This window comes from Hoplias malabaricus, chromosome 1 (assembly GCF_029633855.1).
Source record: "Hoplias malabaricus isolate fHopMal1 chromosome 1, fHopMal1.hap1, whole genome shotgun sequence".
NCBI classification, from domain to species: Eukaryota; Metazoa; Chordata; class Actinopteri; order Characiformes; family Erythrinidae; genus Hoplias; species Hoplias malabaricus.
Genome location: NC_089800.1, coordinates 8,203,414 through 8,217,134, shown reverse-complemented (window position 1 = coordinate 8,217,134; position 13,721 = coordinate 8,203,414). Strand labels below are relative to the sequence as shown.

Sequence of the window (13,721 nt, the reverse complement as noted above, 5' to 3'; positions counted from 1 at the left end):
ATGTGGATATTTTAAACGCGCATTAATACGCTCTGAAAATGACGTTGTAAACGGTGGACGTTAGTGACATTCTGTTCTCGAAGCAGTCGGCTCTTTGGATCGATTCTTTCAGAACCGACACACATCGAAGTATCAAATCTTTCGCTTATGCATTTTTGGTGAATTAAAATAGAACAAATGGAGCCCACCATTTTGTATCATAGGTTTACAATAGAGTACTATTCGAAAATAAAAATCTACAGTTAAATTAATTTTAAGTTTAATTTATTTTAAGTTTAATTAATTTTACAGTTAATTCATTTTAAAATACTTAGGAAGTTTAAGGATATTTGTCAAAATGTATAGAAACTGTACTATAAAATGTATTGGAATATTTGGATCATTTTATTATTTATTTATTTATTTAATTTTTATTCAGAATGTAACTGCAGCACAGTTCCGACAGAATGCAGTGGAAAGTGGGCACAGAGGCTGAATAATGGTCTTATAATACTAAGGACACAACCACATCTGCAAATCATTGAGCCATGTGTACATATTGTGGGCAGAAACAATAAAATATTTCTTGTGCAAAACCAATAAACAAGGCATTTTTATAATTTCTTTCATGTTTGTTTCAAGGCATTGATCATAAATTACAGGGGGCATATTATACACCTTTTCCACAAGTTAATACAGTTCCCCAGGGTTTTAATGACGTTCCTTTATCAAATTACCACAAGGCTCAAACACCACAGCAAGCATTCTTCCCTGTCTAAACAGCCCTGCTCAGAATAGTCCGTTTTAGCACAAGTGGACAGCTCATTAGATAGTTTCTAAACTCAAAGGGGGCTAATAAAGTATTCAGAGCAACATACACTCACATACACTGCAACTGCAGATCTAAAGACAGTAGTAAGAGGATATCATTTGTCCAGTAAAAGTACATATATCACAATATATTTCTAAATTTTGGTCACTATGATATAAATCTGATATTGATATAAACAACATAAAAGCCACAGGAAAAACTGCCCAGAAGAAACAAGAAACATGACGTCACCATCAAACATAAACCTCTTGACTTTGTCAATGTTATATTTTTAAACTAAACTTTAAAATTTAAAAAGGCAGTACCCTGTAAGGGTGTCAGTCAGTGACAGAGGCTGCTTCTTCACAGTATTGAAATGTGTTTTAAAAAAATCATATATCTATTGTGATAAATATAGATATATGTATATATATATTGATTTAATTATTGTCCCTAGAGTCAAGTAATTTTTATTATCCTGATTCGTTTATTCTTTTGATAACAAGCTTTAAGTAGGTATTAATTAGCCAGTTTGAAGATGAAAACACTACCCAAAGAAAAGCTGTTTGTGAGCCGAACGATTCGATTCTTTTCATTGAACTGATCCAATGGTTCTGAGTCGCTGAAAAGAGTTGGTATGTATGCCGAAAGGGGGCGAGTGAAAGCGAAGGCGGACTGGACGCTGAACTCGACGTCACGGTGGAAGTGAGCTGAGCTCGTTGAGCGGGAAAATAGAAACATGGATATTTTCAGTTGTTTTTAAACAACAGCAAAACAAACATTCAGCTGCCGACTGCACTTTTGAACACTGACAGGGAGCCAATGTCCTGGGCTTCGAGGATTTCTTGAAGAATGCGGGCAAAGCCGGGGATATTTTAGCTGGAGTTTGTTAGCCGTTGTTCCGCTGGTTTGAATTTCCTGCCTAACGTCTCGCCTGTGTTTTAAATTCAAAACTGGAACACAAAAATATATGTCTGACAGCTTAACACTAACATTTTCATACTAACATCCCGTTCGAGTGCTTTAACGTGTAATACAATCACTCACATGAACAAAGGCTGGAAAATCAGAAAAAGTGAGTATTTACGAGGCTGAATTAGATTTTTTTTCGAATTCTCCGTTCCACCTTAAATCGCGTAGCAGTTGCCGTTAGGTTCCGCAGAGGCGTCAGAGCGCCTAATGGAACTGCTATACAATTTAAGGTGGAACGGAGAATTCATGTAATTTACTACAGTTGTCAGGTAAACTAGTTAACCGCTGTTTGACTCTTTCACACCAACCTCTCTCCACAGTTTCTCGAGTAAGAGAAAGAAGCAGCAGCTAAAAGAATTGTAATGAAACACCAGAGTTTACAAAAGTTGAAAATTCAAGGTAAGGCAACTCTTTACTGGCTTTGTTCTGTAGATAACGGTGTAAAGCTTTGAAGAGTTAAAGGGCAAATCTACCGTTTCCCTTGAGTTTCTGCAGAATAACTTTGAGAGTAGTTAGAAATGCTGTTTCAGACGATAAATAATTATGTTTTACGTATGGTTTGTTTTAAATTGAAAAAGATGGATGTCTACTGTGTAACATTATAAACCTCCGTTTCTATTCTGATAGCTTGATGTAGATATGCTTTTCTTCCACTTAAGTCTTTTTACAGCTGTTTTGTGTAGTTATTATTATATACACGTAGAAAGGCACTTTCGCAGATATAGCAAACTAATTTTTTATATTGGAAAATCTTGCCCTTTGGCTTAAAGTCCTTGTGAGTTTGGTGTTGTTTATACCCTGGATGTAACATTAATCACATGAGCAGCTGACATTTTTACAGTGTTATGGTTAGGGTTAGGGTCTCAAATGGTTAAATTCAGACAGACAGGGAAATCTGAAATAGTGAATGTTAACCTGCTGCTTTTTCCCCACTGAAAAGACACTGAACTGGACAACGAGGGACCCAAAAGACCAGCATCTAAAAGTAAATCTCAACCAATATGTGAGCTTCTTCATAAGAAGCCCTTGGCGGGGCGAATATTTTATTTAGACCTGCAGTGCAATAAATGGAGCCAGGCTTTGGAGAATGATATCAAGAGCCTTGGAGGGGTGAGTGCACAATAATATGGTTTCTTGTGTGTTGGCTTTCTACCTTTATTTTTTATGTTCATGTCTTTCCTGGTTAATGTATATTTAATTGCATTAATATATATGGGTTACAGAAATAAATGTATAAACTACTCTAAACACGCAATAAAACAGACAAAACTTGAAGCAACCTACTCTTTCATTTAAAACAATGTATGCTTTAAGATTGGTGTTTGCTTTTGAGTTGTGAAATAATTGTGTTGTGTTCTGAAGTCTTTATTTCATCAATACATGTCCCTTTTGGAAGTAATTGTTCTTAACTGCTCTTTAAACCATTGATTGGTCTTTTCAGGTGATAAAGCTGAGTGAGTAGCACTTTATATGCAAACACAATTATGTTTTGATGAACTCAGTCTTTCTAACTTTCTTAAACCTCTGGGTTTTTTTTTTTTTTTTCAGGCTCTTATATTTTTTCAGTTAATCCATAGGTCCTTTCTAATGGTAATGTAATATTTTTTATTTGAGTGTATTCATTTCTAAGTGAATTCTTCTTTATTGCCTACTCTTAGACTGTAGAAAAGTTCTTCAGTAAAGAGATCCGGTATCTGGTGTCTAGTAAGCCCGAAGCTCGACATGTTCATCGACTGGTACAGGACTCTCCAGTGCCCAGCCCAGACTCGGGGCTCAGCTCCCCTCATCCAGCCAGCAGGAGGGATAGCCATGGACACAGGAGCAGCTCACAGGGGGCTGCTGACACTGTGAGAGATTTTATTTTTTATATAATTTTGTAATACAGAAAATGAATCATAGCTCTGATAAGAGAATAAAAGGATAGGAACATACGTTATATGCTGTGTCACTTTGGCTAAGTAATACGTCTGTCTGTTCTGTGATTTGTTATTTACACATTCATGTATCTCGATTTCACCGCCTCTGCTTGGTATTTCTCAGGGGTTTGTAAGCAGAGGGAAGTCATTAGTGGAGAAGGTGGTTAAAGAACAAGTAAGTCATTTTGTTTACTCGTGGTGGTGCTGCTGCTAGCACTGTTAGAGTGCAGAGTTGGAGATTCTGTTGATATTCATATCCATGCGTGTTTTGTAATGTTAATCTGGTTACTGCTCTATTTGTGTGCTTAGGAACGCATTCAGATGAACAGAATCCTGGCCAATGCACTTGAATGGGGTGTGAAAATCCTCTACATTGATGGTATTCATGTTTCTCAATCTTCATTTCATTGTAATCCTAATGAACCCACTGTTGGGCTTGAATCTATAGAGAGAATCATTTTGTTCAACACCATTTTGGTGACAAGTTATGGTATATTTTGTGACTAACATGCTTTTGTGCTGTTTAGATGTTTTAAAAGATTATGTGATGCTTATAGACAGTGTTTTTTGTTTGGAACAGATGTAATTTCGTACATTGCTAAGAAAAAACACAAACTCTCCATGGTCAGCACAACGACTCGCGCAGTGAAGACAGCCGTGAGTGCCTTTATTTCTGACTTCTGCTGAATAAATTACTTCGTGTACATACTCTGAGTGTGTTTGTGGCTCATTAATATTTACTTCTGGATTTAGACCCAACCTGATGCCACAGAGAGGTCTACATTTCAGAAATCCAAAGGTGAGTATAATCTAATCTCTGAACCCCGATTCAGTATTATTTCGGATTATTGAATTCACTTGATTCTGCTTAGCTTTGGTTGCATCAGATAGTGAGTTAATATTAATCTCAACTGACTGTAGCTGATGACTATTAAACAATGTTGTTTCTACAGCTGGACGGATCAGTCGCCCCTTTGTTAAAGTTGAGGACTGCACCAGGTAGGAAATTGTTCAGTCAGATTGTTTGTTTGTGGAAACAAGATGCTTGAATTTCCCATTATATGTTTTCTAGTCTTTGTTTTTCTTCTGGTTCCACATCAATTGTTTTTGTGTTAGTCCATTCATTCATTCATTCATTCATGCATTCCAGGCACTACCGGCCCTTATATCTGTCTATGGCCCATATGCCTGCGTGTAACTTCAGATCTGCTGCCCCCTGCAGTCCTTTCTTAGTGGAGGAAAACGATAATGATGCCCCTGGAAAGAAACAAAAAGTGCATGGGTATGTTTCAGCATGACATTTGTAGATCACCTAGGGCTGGGTGGTATGGGCAAAATTTATATCGCAATATATTTGTAAATTTCAGTGGATGTAATATAATTCTGATATTGATGTAAACAACATAAAAGCCAGAGACAATTGTCAAGAACAAACAAGAAGCATGACATCACCATCAAACTTAAGCCTATTGGTTTTGTCAATATTGATCATTTTAAACTTCAAAATTAACCGCTGAACTGGCGACAGCGCCCTGTAATGATCATCACAGTCAGTGGCAGATGCTGTAAATAATGTGCATTGAAATATTGTAAATGTGTTTAAAAATCATATCATTGTTATTGAAAATTTTTATATTGCGATATGTATTGATAATGAATTATTGTCCAGCCCTAAGATCACCATTAACATTTGTATGTGTGGTTCATCGCCTGTGAGGTCAAGATAAATAAACCTATATATTACTTCATCACTCCTGTGACCTCAAAAATAATGATACCAATACCAGGTATCAGCATTGAACTGATATCAGCAAAAAAGGCTGGATTAAATAATGGAGGGGTAAAGTAGAGAGAAACTTAATAGCACACGCACACAGTGTGATGTGATATTGTTAACTGTGTAGTTCCCCTCTGGAGTATTAGAGTGATTGACAATATACCAATAATTTTGCTTCCTTTTGTTGGAAATCTTTGGGTTTATTTGCTTTAGGTCTGAGGGAGATCGAGGAAAAAGGGGCAGAAAAGACCGACGCAAAGGCAACGAGGGACGAGCTCGAAGGAAAGGAGGCTACTGTGAATGCTGCATTGTCAAATATGACAGTCTTAAAGCTGTGAGTGCGACAGCTTTTTCTAAAATGTGCAGCTTGAAAGTCGCTTCGGAATATTTTTAGTAGCTTTATTTATTAAACTAAGTAGGTAGCGGAAACAGGATTTGACCACTATTTTCTCTCCACAGCATCTGCAAAGTGAGCAGCATCAGGCTTTCTCAAAGAGCGAGGAGTATCTGGTGGTGGATAGAGTTATATCAGGACTCACTTGTGATCTCCTACAGATATGCACACAAAGAAAAAGGTAGTCTTTTACACTAGTTATAGGAGATTTATATATTAGTCCAGCAGATGGCACCCTAGCTCTGAGATAAAGATGAACAGTCATGGAAAGGAGGGGAACATGAAATGAATGGTTGGAGGGTACTGCACTTTCTAATGTCAAAACAGTTTTAAAATGAACAGCTGCAAATTTAATAATATCCTGTATGTCTACACTGTCTAAACAATTTTTAATTAGAGTAATGTAACACAGTAAGGAAATGCTCCTCAGTGGTCTGAAGGGGGAGGGGGTACAGTTAGATATTTTCCCCCAAATTGTTCAGCAATCTTTAATTGAAATATCATTTGAAAAGGGGGCAGTCTAATGGGCAGAGAAGTGGGCTTGGGAATTGAGTGTCACTGGTTGATCCCCATGATCGGCAGGAAAAACCTTGAGCAAGCCATGTTTTCTCTCTCTCTCTCGTATTAAAAATAAAATAGTATACTATGAGAATAGGATGTACGTTTATGAAATGTCTCTTATCCAGTATCATGTAATAATGTGTTTCCTGTAACACTGTCTCTATAGAGTGAAGTGCAGTGTGTCCTCCACAGTTTTCGCCCCTGGACCAACTGTGAAGGGAAACAGTGGAGAGGGCGTGCTACAATTTGAAGAAGAGAAACCAACCACGTTCCCGTTCTGGAGCTCTCACAATACAGATTTTAGCAGTGAAACGCCTCGAATGCTCCGTAAACGCTGCAGACAAAACTCTCAGAGTCCTGGAGTGGATACAGTGGAGCAGTCTGACGCTCTGGAGAAATCTGAGTCCAAGCGTGGGTCATTTGAATGGGAGTCCCGTTGTAATGCACAAGCACAGAAGCCTTTGGGTGCATCACTGTCCAGCACCAAGCGAGGCCCTTATTCCCATTCTCTGCAGAAGAACAGGACACCATTGGAAGTGAATTCAAAACTAAAGGTTTTATTGAGTGCAAATCCACCTCGCAGTCACTCAAGAACATTACAGTCCATGGCTATACCACAAAAACATGAAGCTTCCGGCTGTCAGGAAACTCAAGAAACTACTGTGGCATCCGGGCCATCGAGAATTAGCCGGTTCAACCTTCAGAATGCGCACACATCACTTTTGGAAATAACAGATTCGCAGGTCTTCAAAGAGTGTTCTCTTCCCTGCTCAGGCCACGTGCCTCTCAGGACTCAACAGGCTTCTGACATTGTTGAAAAGGTTCGTTCCAGCAGTGGACATGAACCAGACAGTGCACACAGTCCTTGCAGAACCTTGCAAAGGAAGGTACGGAACCTTAGGCCGAGACGGAAAGTTTCAGCAGAAGCTCAGAAAGTCGTTTCTGGTAAAAACGTGGAATCACTCACACCTCAGACCCTCGGCAAAGCTTTTGAGTCCCCCTGTCTTTCCACTTCTGCCTTGGATTTTTGGCAGCTCTTTAAGTCCAGCGATGAGGTGGAGGAGTTTAAGGGCTTTGAAAATAAAGGGGAAAAATGACAGACAAACCACACACAGCAGCATCGAAAATCAAATGGAGGATTATTACCCAAAAAACACAGTGTAATAAATGTAAATGTATTTATTGCTGTATGTCTCTATAGGAGAAATTGCAGTGTGGGCCTTTAATATTAAAGTGCAATTTTCAAGAGGGCAGAAAAATATGAATATACAAACCCCAAAACAACATTTATGAAAACAGATTTGTATGTGGGGTTGTAAGGCATGTGAAGTCATCTATATAAAAAAAAAAAAAACACTGACACTGTATAAAATAATTTTTTTGATAAAATCTCAAGCTTCTATAATTAAACAGCTTTCTGTCAGTGTATTATCATGTCCATTGTTTTGTTAAGAGCCCTGTGAAGGACTGGCGCCCCCTCCAGGGTGTATTCCCCCCTTGCGCCCAATGATTCCAGGTAGGCTCTGGATGCTTGTTGATCTGGATGCTCTGGTAGGCTTGATGTCATCTTCCCCTGCTGAATTTACGCTCCACTATTCAATGACACAATTGTCAACAACAGATTTTGTTCTTGATCCACCCAAAATATCCAGAATGCTAAAAAGCAGCATTTTTGTGTAACATATAATTGTGATTCAAAAGTCAAACCTTAATGCATCAGTTACTATAAATCATCAAAAGAGCATGAGAATGTATGAATTTTAATTTACAATTATACCTTACACGAAAAACAATGTAAAACATGTTTGTACACCTTCCACCTGTCAATTACTTGCAAATGAGAAGAACTTGAATGTCCCATTCTTCATTGCAGCGTCATAAATTTGCTCTTGCATGTTGACTTCTGAAGAACGGTCTCAGGAAGATTCTCCTCAAGATCTCAAGTCTTTTCTAGGATTTTATTCCCTTTTTAAATGGGGGTTTCAGCACCGCTAATACCAAAGACTTAATGGGAACAATTATTGAACGAAAACACAGTCGAAGTGAATAAAAGGAATTGTATTTTCTCATTTAAATAATGCTAAGTTTTGAACTCGTTTATGTTTTTGTAAAAAGTGCAGATAATAGAGGACCAATGAAAAATTTCAAATATACCTTCATCTTATTAAAAAAAAAAACTGCAGCTGTGATTTTACACAGTAAACAAACATTAAAGGCCTGCTGCTGATTAGTGGACATTATCTGAGCCATAAAGTTAAACAAAACGGGGGTAAGGGTGGATCACTGTTAAAGATGTCTGTAGACCGTGGTTGTATCTCTTCAATGTTACAAATACAACTTAGGTTACAAATTCAGTTACTTTAACCCTATGTTGCATGATATATGAAATAATGGAGTACAGTGATCCCTCGTTTTTTGCGGGGGATGCGTTCCAAGACCATCAGCAAAAAACGAGGGATCACTGTACTCCATTATTTCATATATCATGCAACATAGGGTTAAAGTAACTGAGTTTTTAACTTAATTTGAATTTCAGCGAAGTAGGGGGAAAGATATTTTTATGTATTTAACGAGTATTTGGACTTTTAAAACCCTCCCTATGCTGTAAACAATAATGTTTTTCGGAACTACATGTGATATCCTACCAGTTTCTTTAATAGAGTAATTCCTAAGCTGTGATTTAGTGTAAGTAAATTTCACTCGGATGTGGACACGAACAATACATGTACTGTATGTAAGAAATACAGGGGTTGGACAATGAAACTGAAACACCTGGTTTTAGACCACAATAATTTATTAGTATGGTGTAGGGCCTCCTTTTGCGGCCAATACAGCGTCAGTTCGTCTTGGGAATGACATACACAAGTCCTGCACAGTGGTCAGAGGGATTTGAAGCCATTCTTCTTGCAGGATAGTGGCCAGATGCTGGTGGAGGAAAACGTTTCCTGACTCACTCCTCCAAAACACCCCAAAGTGGCTCAATAATATTTAGATCTGGTGACTGTGCAGGCCATGGGAGATGTTCAACTTCACTTTCATGTTCATCAAACCAGTCTTTCACCAGTCTTGCTGTGTGTATTGGTGCATTGTCGTCCTGATACACGACACCGCCTTCAGGACACAATGTTTGAACCATTGGATGCACATGGTCCTCCAGAACGGTTCAGTAGTCCTTGGCAGTGACGCGCCCATCTAGCACAAGTATTGGGCCAAGGGAACGCCATGATACAGCAGCCCAAACCATCACTGATCCACCCCCATGCTTCACTCTGGGCATGCAACAGTGGTGGTACGCTTCTTTGGGGCTTCTCCACATCATAACTCTCCTGGATGTGGGGAAAACAGTAAAGTTGGACTCATCAGAGAATAATACATGTTTCACATTGTCCACAGCCCAAGATTTGCGATCCTGAAAACGACGTTTGGCATTGGCATGAGTGACCAAAGGTTTGGCTACAGCAGCCCGCCGTGTATATTGACCCTGTGGAGCTCCCGATGGACAGTTCTGGTGGAAACAGGAGAGTTGAGGTGCACATTTAATTCTGCTGTGATTTGGGCAGCAGTGGTTTTATGTTTTTTGGATACAATCCGGGTCAGCACCCGAACATCCCTTTCAGACAGCTTCCTCTTGCGTCCACGGTCGATCCTGTTGGATGTGTTTCGTCCTTCTTGGTGGTATGCTGACATTACCCTGGATACCGTGGGTCTTGATACATCATAAAGACTTGCTGTCTTGGTCACAGATGCGCTAGGAAGACGTGCACCAACAATTTTTCCTCTTTTGAACTCTGGTATGTCACCCATAATGTTGTGTGCGTTGCAATATTTTGAGGAAAACTGCTCTTACCCTCTGCTAACTGAACCTTCACACTCTGCTCTTACTGGTGCAATGTGCAATTAATGAAGATTGGCCACCAGGCTGCTCCAATTTAGCCATGAAACCTCCCACACTAAAATGACAGGTGTTTCAGTTTCATTGTCCAACCCCTGTACTTGTAAATGATATATTTTGTCACCTACAGGTTTAGTCTAATACATGCAAATAATAAAAAAGCCCTCTTGAAAAAACCCACAAAATAGCGAGAGATTACTTTAAAAAATATTTGCACACACTTTGTTACCTTCCATAGAGCACAATGAACAATTATAATAATAATGTAAAAAAATAATGATAAAAGGAGATAGATTTACGTATGTTACTTTGGTGCAACAGTGTGCAATAACGGTAATCAATTGAAAAAGTGCATTTTATTAAAAATGTATGTTTTTATTTTAGCATAACATTTGCATAAAACAATATTTTGCTCATAACATTGCTGTCAAGTAGTGAAGAACAAACATTAGTGGATGATTTAATATTAACACGGAAACTATGGACAACTCAACTTTAAGCTACTGCGTATGGAAAGAAAAGAAGCATGTTCTGAGGAGTTTGATACTCTGGGCAACTTAAACCCAACACTCAATCATCTGACTCATCCGACTCATCATCACTGCCTCCTTCATTGACAGGTCTTTTCTCCTCATTCTCGTCATCACTACCATCAAACTCATCCTCACTCTCGTCTAGCGCTAAAGTTAAACCGTATCCACTGCCTGACTTCTTCTGCCATGAAACGTTGCTGTGTTCATTATCACTGAAAAGGAAAATGACACTCATTGTATATATCTGGAAATGAATACATGCGTTTGTCAATGTGTGTGGGGGCACGCACATGCACCTACACCCACTGAGCTCACAAAGCTATAGCATCAACATATTTTAGCCTATGCACAGATGACTACCAATAAATAAATTGAAAAAAAAACATCGTAAATTGAGTTATTTAACATCAGAAAGAAGGCATATACTGACAACTGTTTTAATATTTCTTAGTATTCTGCCATCAGTGTGGCATATTGTTAAGAAGCCTAAAAACATGGAATCCTCAGTCCACTGTTGGGTGTATTTGCTTTCAAGCAATATCTATTTTATCAATTTACAAAATATATATTAAAAAAAATGTTCTCCCTGTAGGGCATCACGGTGCCGCAGCTGGTGGTGTTGCAGTCACACAGCTCCAAGGACCTGGAGGTTGTGGGTTCGAGTCCCGCTCCGGGTGACTGTCTGTGAGGAGTTTGGTGTGTTCTCCCTGTGTCTGCGTGGGTTTCCTCCGGGTGACTGTCTGTGAGGAGTTTGGTGTGTTCTCCCTGTGTCTGCATGGGTTTCTTCCGGGTGACTGTCTGTGAGGAGTGTGGTTTGTTCTCCCTGTGTCTGCGTGGGTTTCCTCCGGGTGACTGTCTGTGAGGAGTGTGGTGTGTTCTCCCTGTTTCTGCGTGGGTTTCCTCCGGGTGACTGTCTGTGAGGAGTGTGGTGTGTTCTCTCTGTGTCTGCGTGGATTTCCTTCAGGTGACTGTCTGTAAGGAGTGTGGTGTGTTCTCCCCGTGTCCGTGTGGGTTTGCTCCGGGTGACTGTCTGTGAGGAGTGTGGTGTGTTCTCCCTGTGTCTGCCTGGGTTTCCTCCAGGTGACTGTCTGTGAGGAGTGTGGTGTGTTCTCCCCGTGTCCGTGTGGGTTTGCTCCGGGTGACTGTCTGTGGGGAGTGTGGTGTGTTCTCCCTGTGTCTGCCTGGGTTTCCTCCAGGTGACTGTCTGTGAGGAGTGTGGTGTGTTCTCCCCGTGTCCGTGTGGGTTTTCTCCGGGTGACTGTCTGTGAGGAGTGTGGTGTGATCTCCCTGTGTCTGCGTGGGTTTCCTCCGGGTGCTCTGGTTTCCTCCCACGGTCCAAAAACACGTTGGTAGGTGGATTGGCCACTCGAAAGTGTGTGTGTGTGTGTGGTAGGCTCTGGACTCACTGCGACCCTGAATTGGATAAGCGGTTACAGATAATGAATGAATATTCAAAGAAAACGTGAATAATGGCTGAAAATGAAATCAGAACTTTCCCAAAATTATGAAAATATTTTTTAATTCATGAAAATCCTCAGACAAATATCACTTTTCCTTACATTTCTGGAGCTGAAAAATATGGCTGCCACATGTGAACACAGCTGAGGAAAATAGGCTGACTATTGTGTTCCTTTACTTCCTCCTTTTTGAAATGGGCATTGTTTATTGGTGTATAGTATTTTGTGATTGTGATACTATGGGAAAATCCGTATGTTACTCTGAAGCAATGCTATGCAATAGAAGGTTAAAGGTGCAACATTCTACCTGGGAATGTCGCACTAGAACCTGATTCTTAGACCAAAACAAACACTTATATTCAGCCATGGCTCCTCCCTTCCAGCAACAGACATGGAACATTATTTATCCATCTTAATATTTATCTTACTTAATGTTTGAGATGTCAATTATTGCAACTTTAATTTGAGAAATGAATGGAAACCTGACTAGTGTAGTATCTCACCTCTGTTAAACGACTCCTCTTTGAACTCTTTAATGTGCACTTTGTTTGAGTGCATTTTCAGATCATTATTACCAGCATTAATGTTCAGGGGAAGCTGAGAATGTTCCTAAGAGCACAGAATTTGTTTCCTTCAAGGGATAAAAGATTTGGGGTGAAAGGGAGACTAGAGCCTCTGCGCCAGGTCCTCCGCTGGTTTACTGCAATAAGCAACTTCCAAATCATGGGGCTGACGGCTCTCATGAGGAATGCGCAACACTTTATGGCAAAAATCTCAGTTTTTTTACCTCGCTACAAGAAGAATCTAGCTCTGTATTCCCGGTACGGACATTATGGCAGAGAGAGCAAGGAGGAGAATGAGCGGCTGTACAAGAGTTAATACTGGACTGTATTTACACTAAAACACACGCTGGAACAGACATGAGGACACGAGATGAAGTAGTACGTAACTTGCATTGTAACTTCCTTCATGTGTTGCGCTGTTAGTGATTTTAGTTAGTTAAGTTTTATAATCATGTTTTCGAGAGTTTCTGAGCAGTCAGCCAGGGTTTGCGGCTGCTAAGGGTTTGGATCAGCTCACCTTTTTGTGCTAGACATCAGTTCTGGTAATAAGTACTTCCCTCTGTTTGCTTGAGGACAGTGTTATAATCAGGTTTTTGCGAGTTACTGATGAATGGGCAAATGCTAGCACTTGCTAACTTTAGCCTGATTTTGCTCACTTTTTAGAGTTGGACATCGATTCTGGTAATAATTGCTTTTCTGTCAGTTGCTTTTATTATAACGGTTAGTGGACCACCAAAGATACCCTTTATGGTTGTGGCAACATGTTCCAGTGTGTATTATGAGTGATATGTGGGTTTTATCATGTAATCAACATAATTTTATTCAGTTTGCACACTTTCCCCAGGCTCAACATTGAGGTAGTGTGA

At 39.6% G+C, this 13,721-nt stretch overlaps 1 protein-coding gene across 1 annotated transcript; it reads left to right on the top strand.

The window, feature by feature from the left end:
• The first annotated feature begins 1,454 nt into the window (after positions 1 to 1,454).
• On the top strand, positions 1,455 to 8,408 carry dbf4 (DBF4-CDC7 kinase regulatory subunit). Its single transcript, XM_066678031.1, has 13 exons — positions 1,455 to 1,865; positions 2,083 to 2,161; positions 2,703 to 2,872; positions 3,421 to 3,609; positions 3,803 to 3,853; positions 3,988 to 4,057; positions 4,259 to 4,335; positions 4,432 to 4,477; positions 4,632 to 4,677; positions 4,829 to 4,960; positions 5,669 to 5,789; positions 5,915 to 6,030; positions 6,577 to 8,408. The coding sequence occupies exons 2-13, from the start codon at positions 2,125 to 2,127 to the stop codon at positions 7,505 to 7,507; spliced, it is 1,986 nt and encodes a 661-aa protein (XP_066534128.1). The 5' UTR covers positions 1,455 to 1,865; positions 2,083 to 2,124; the 3' UTR covers positions 7,508 to 8,408.
• Positions 8,409 to 13,721: the final 5,313 nt, after the last annotated feature.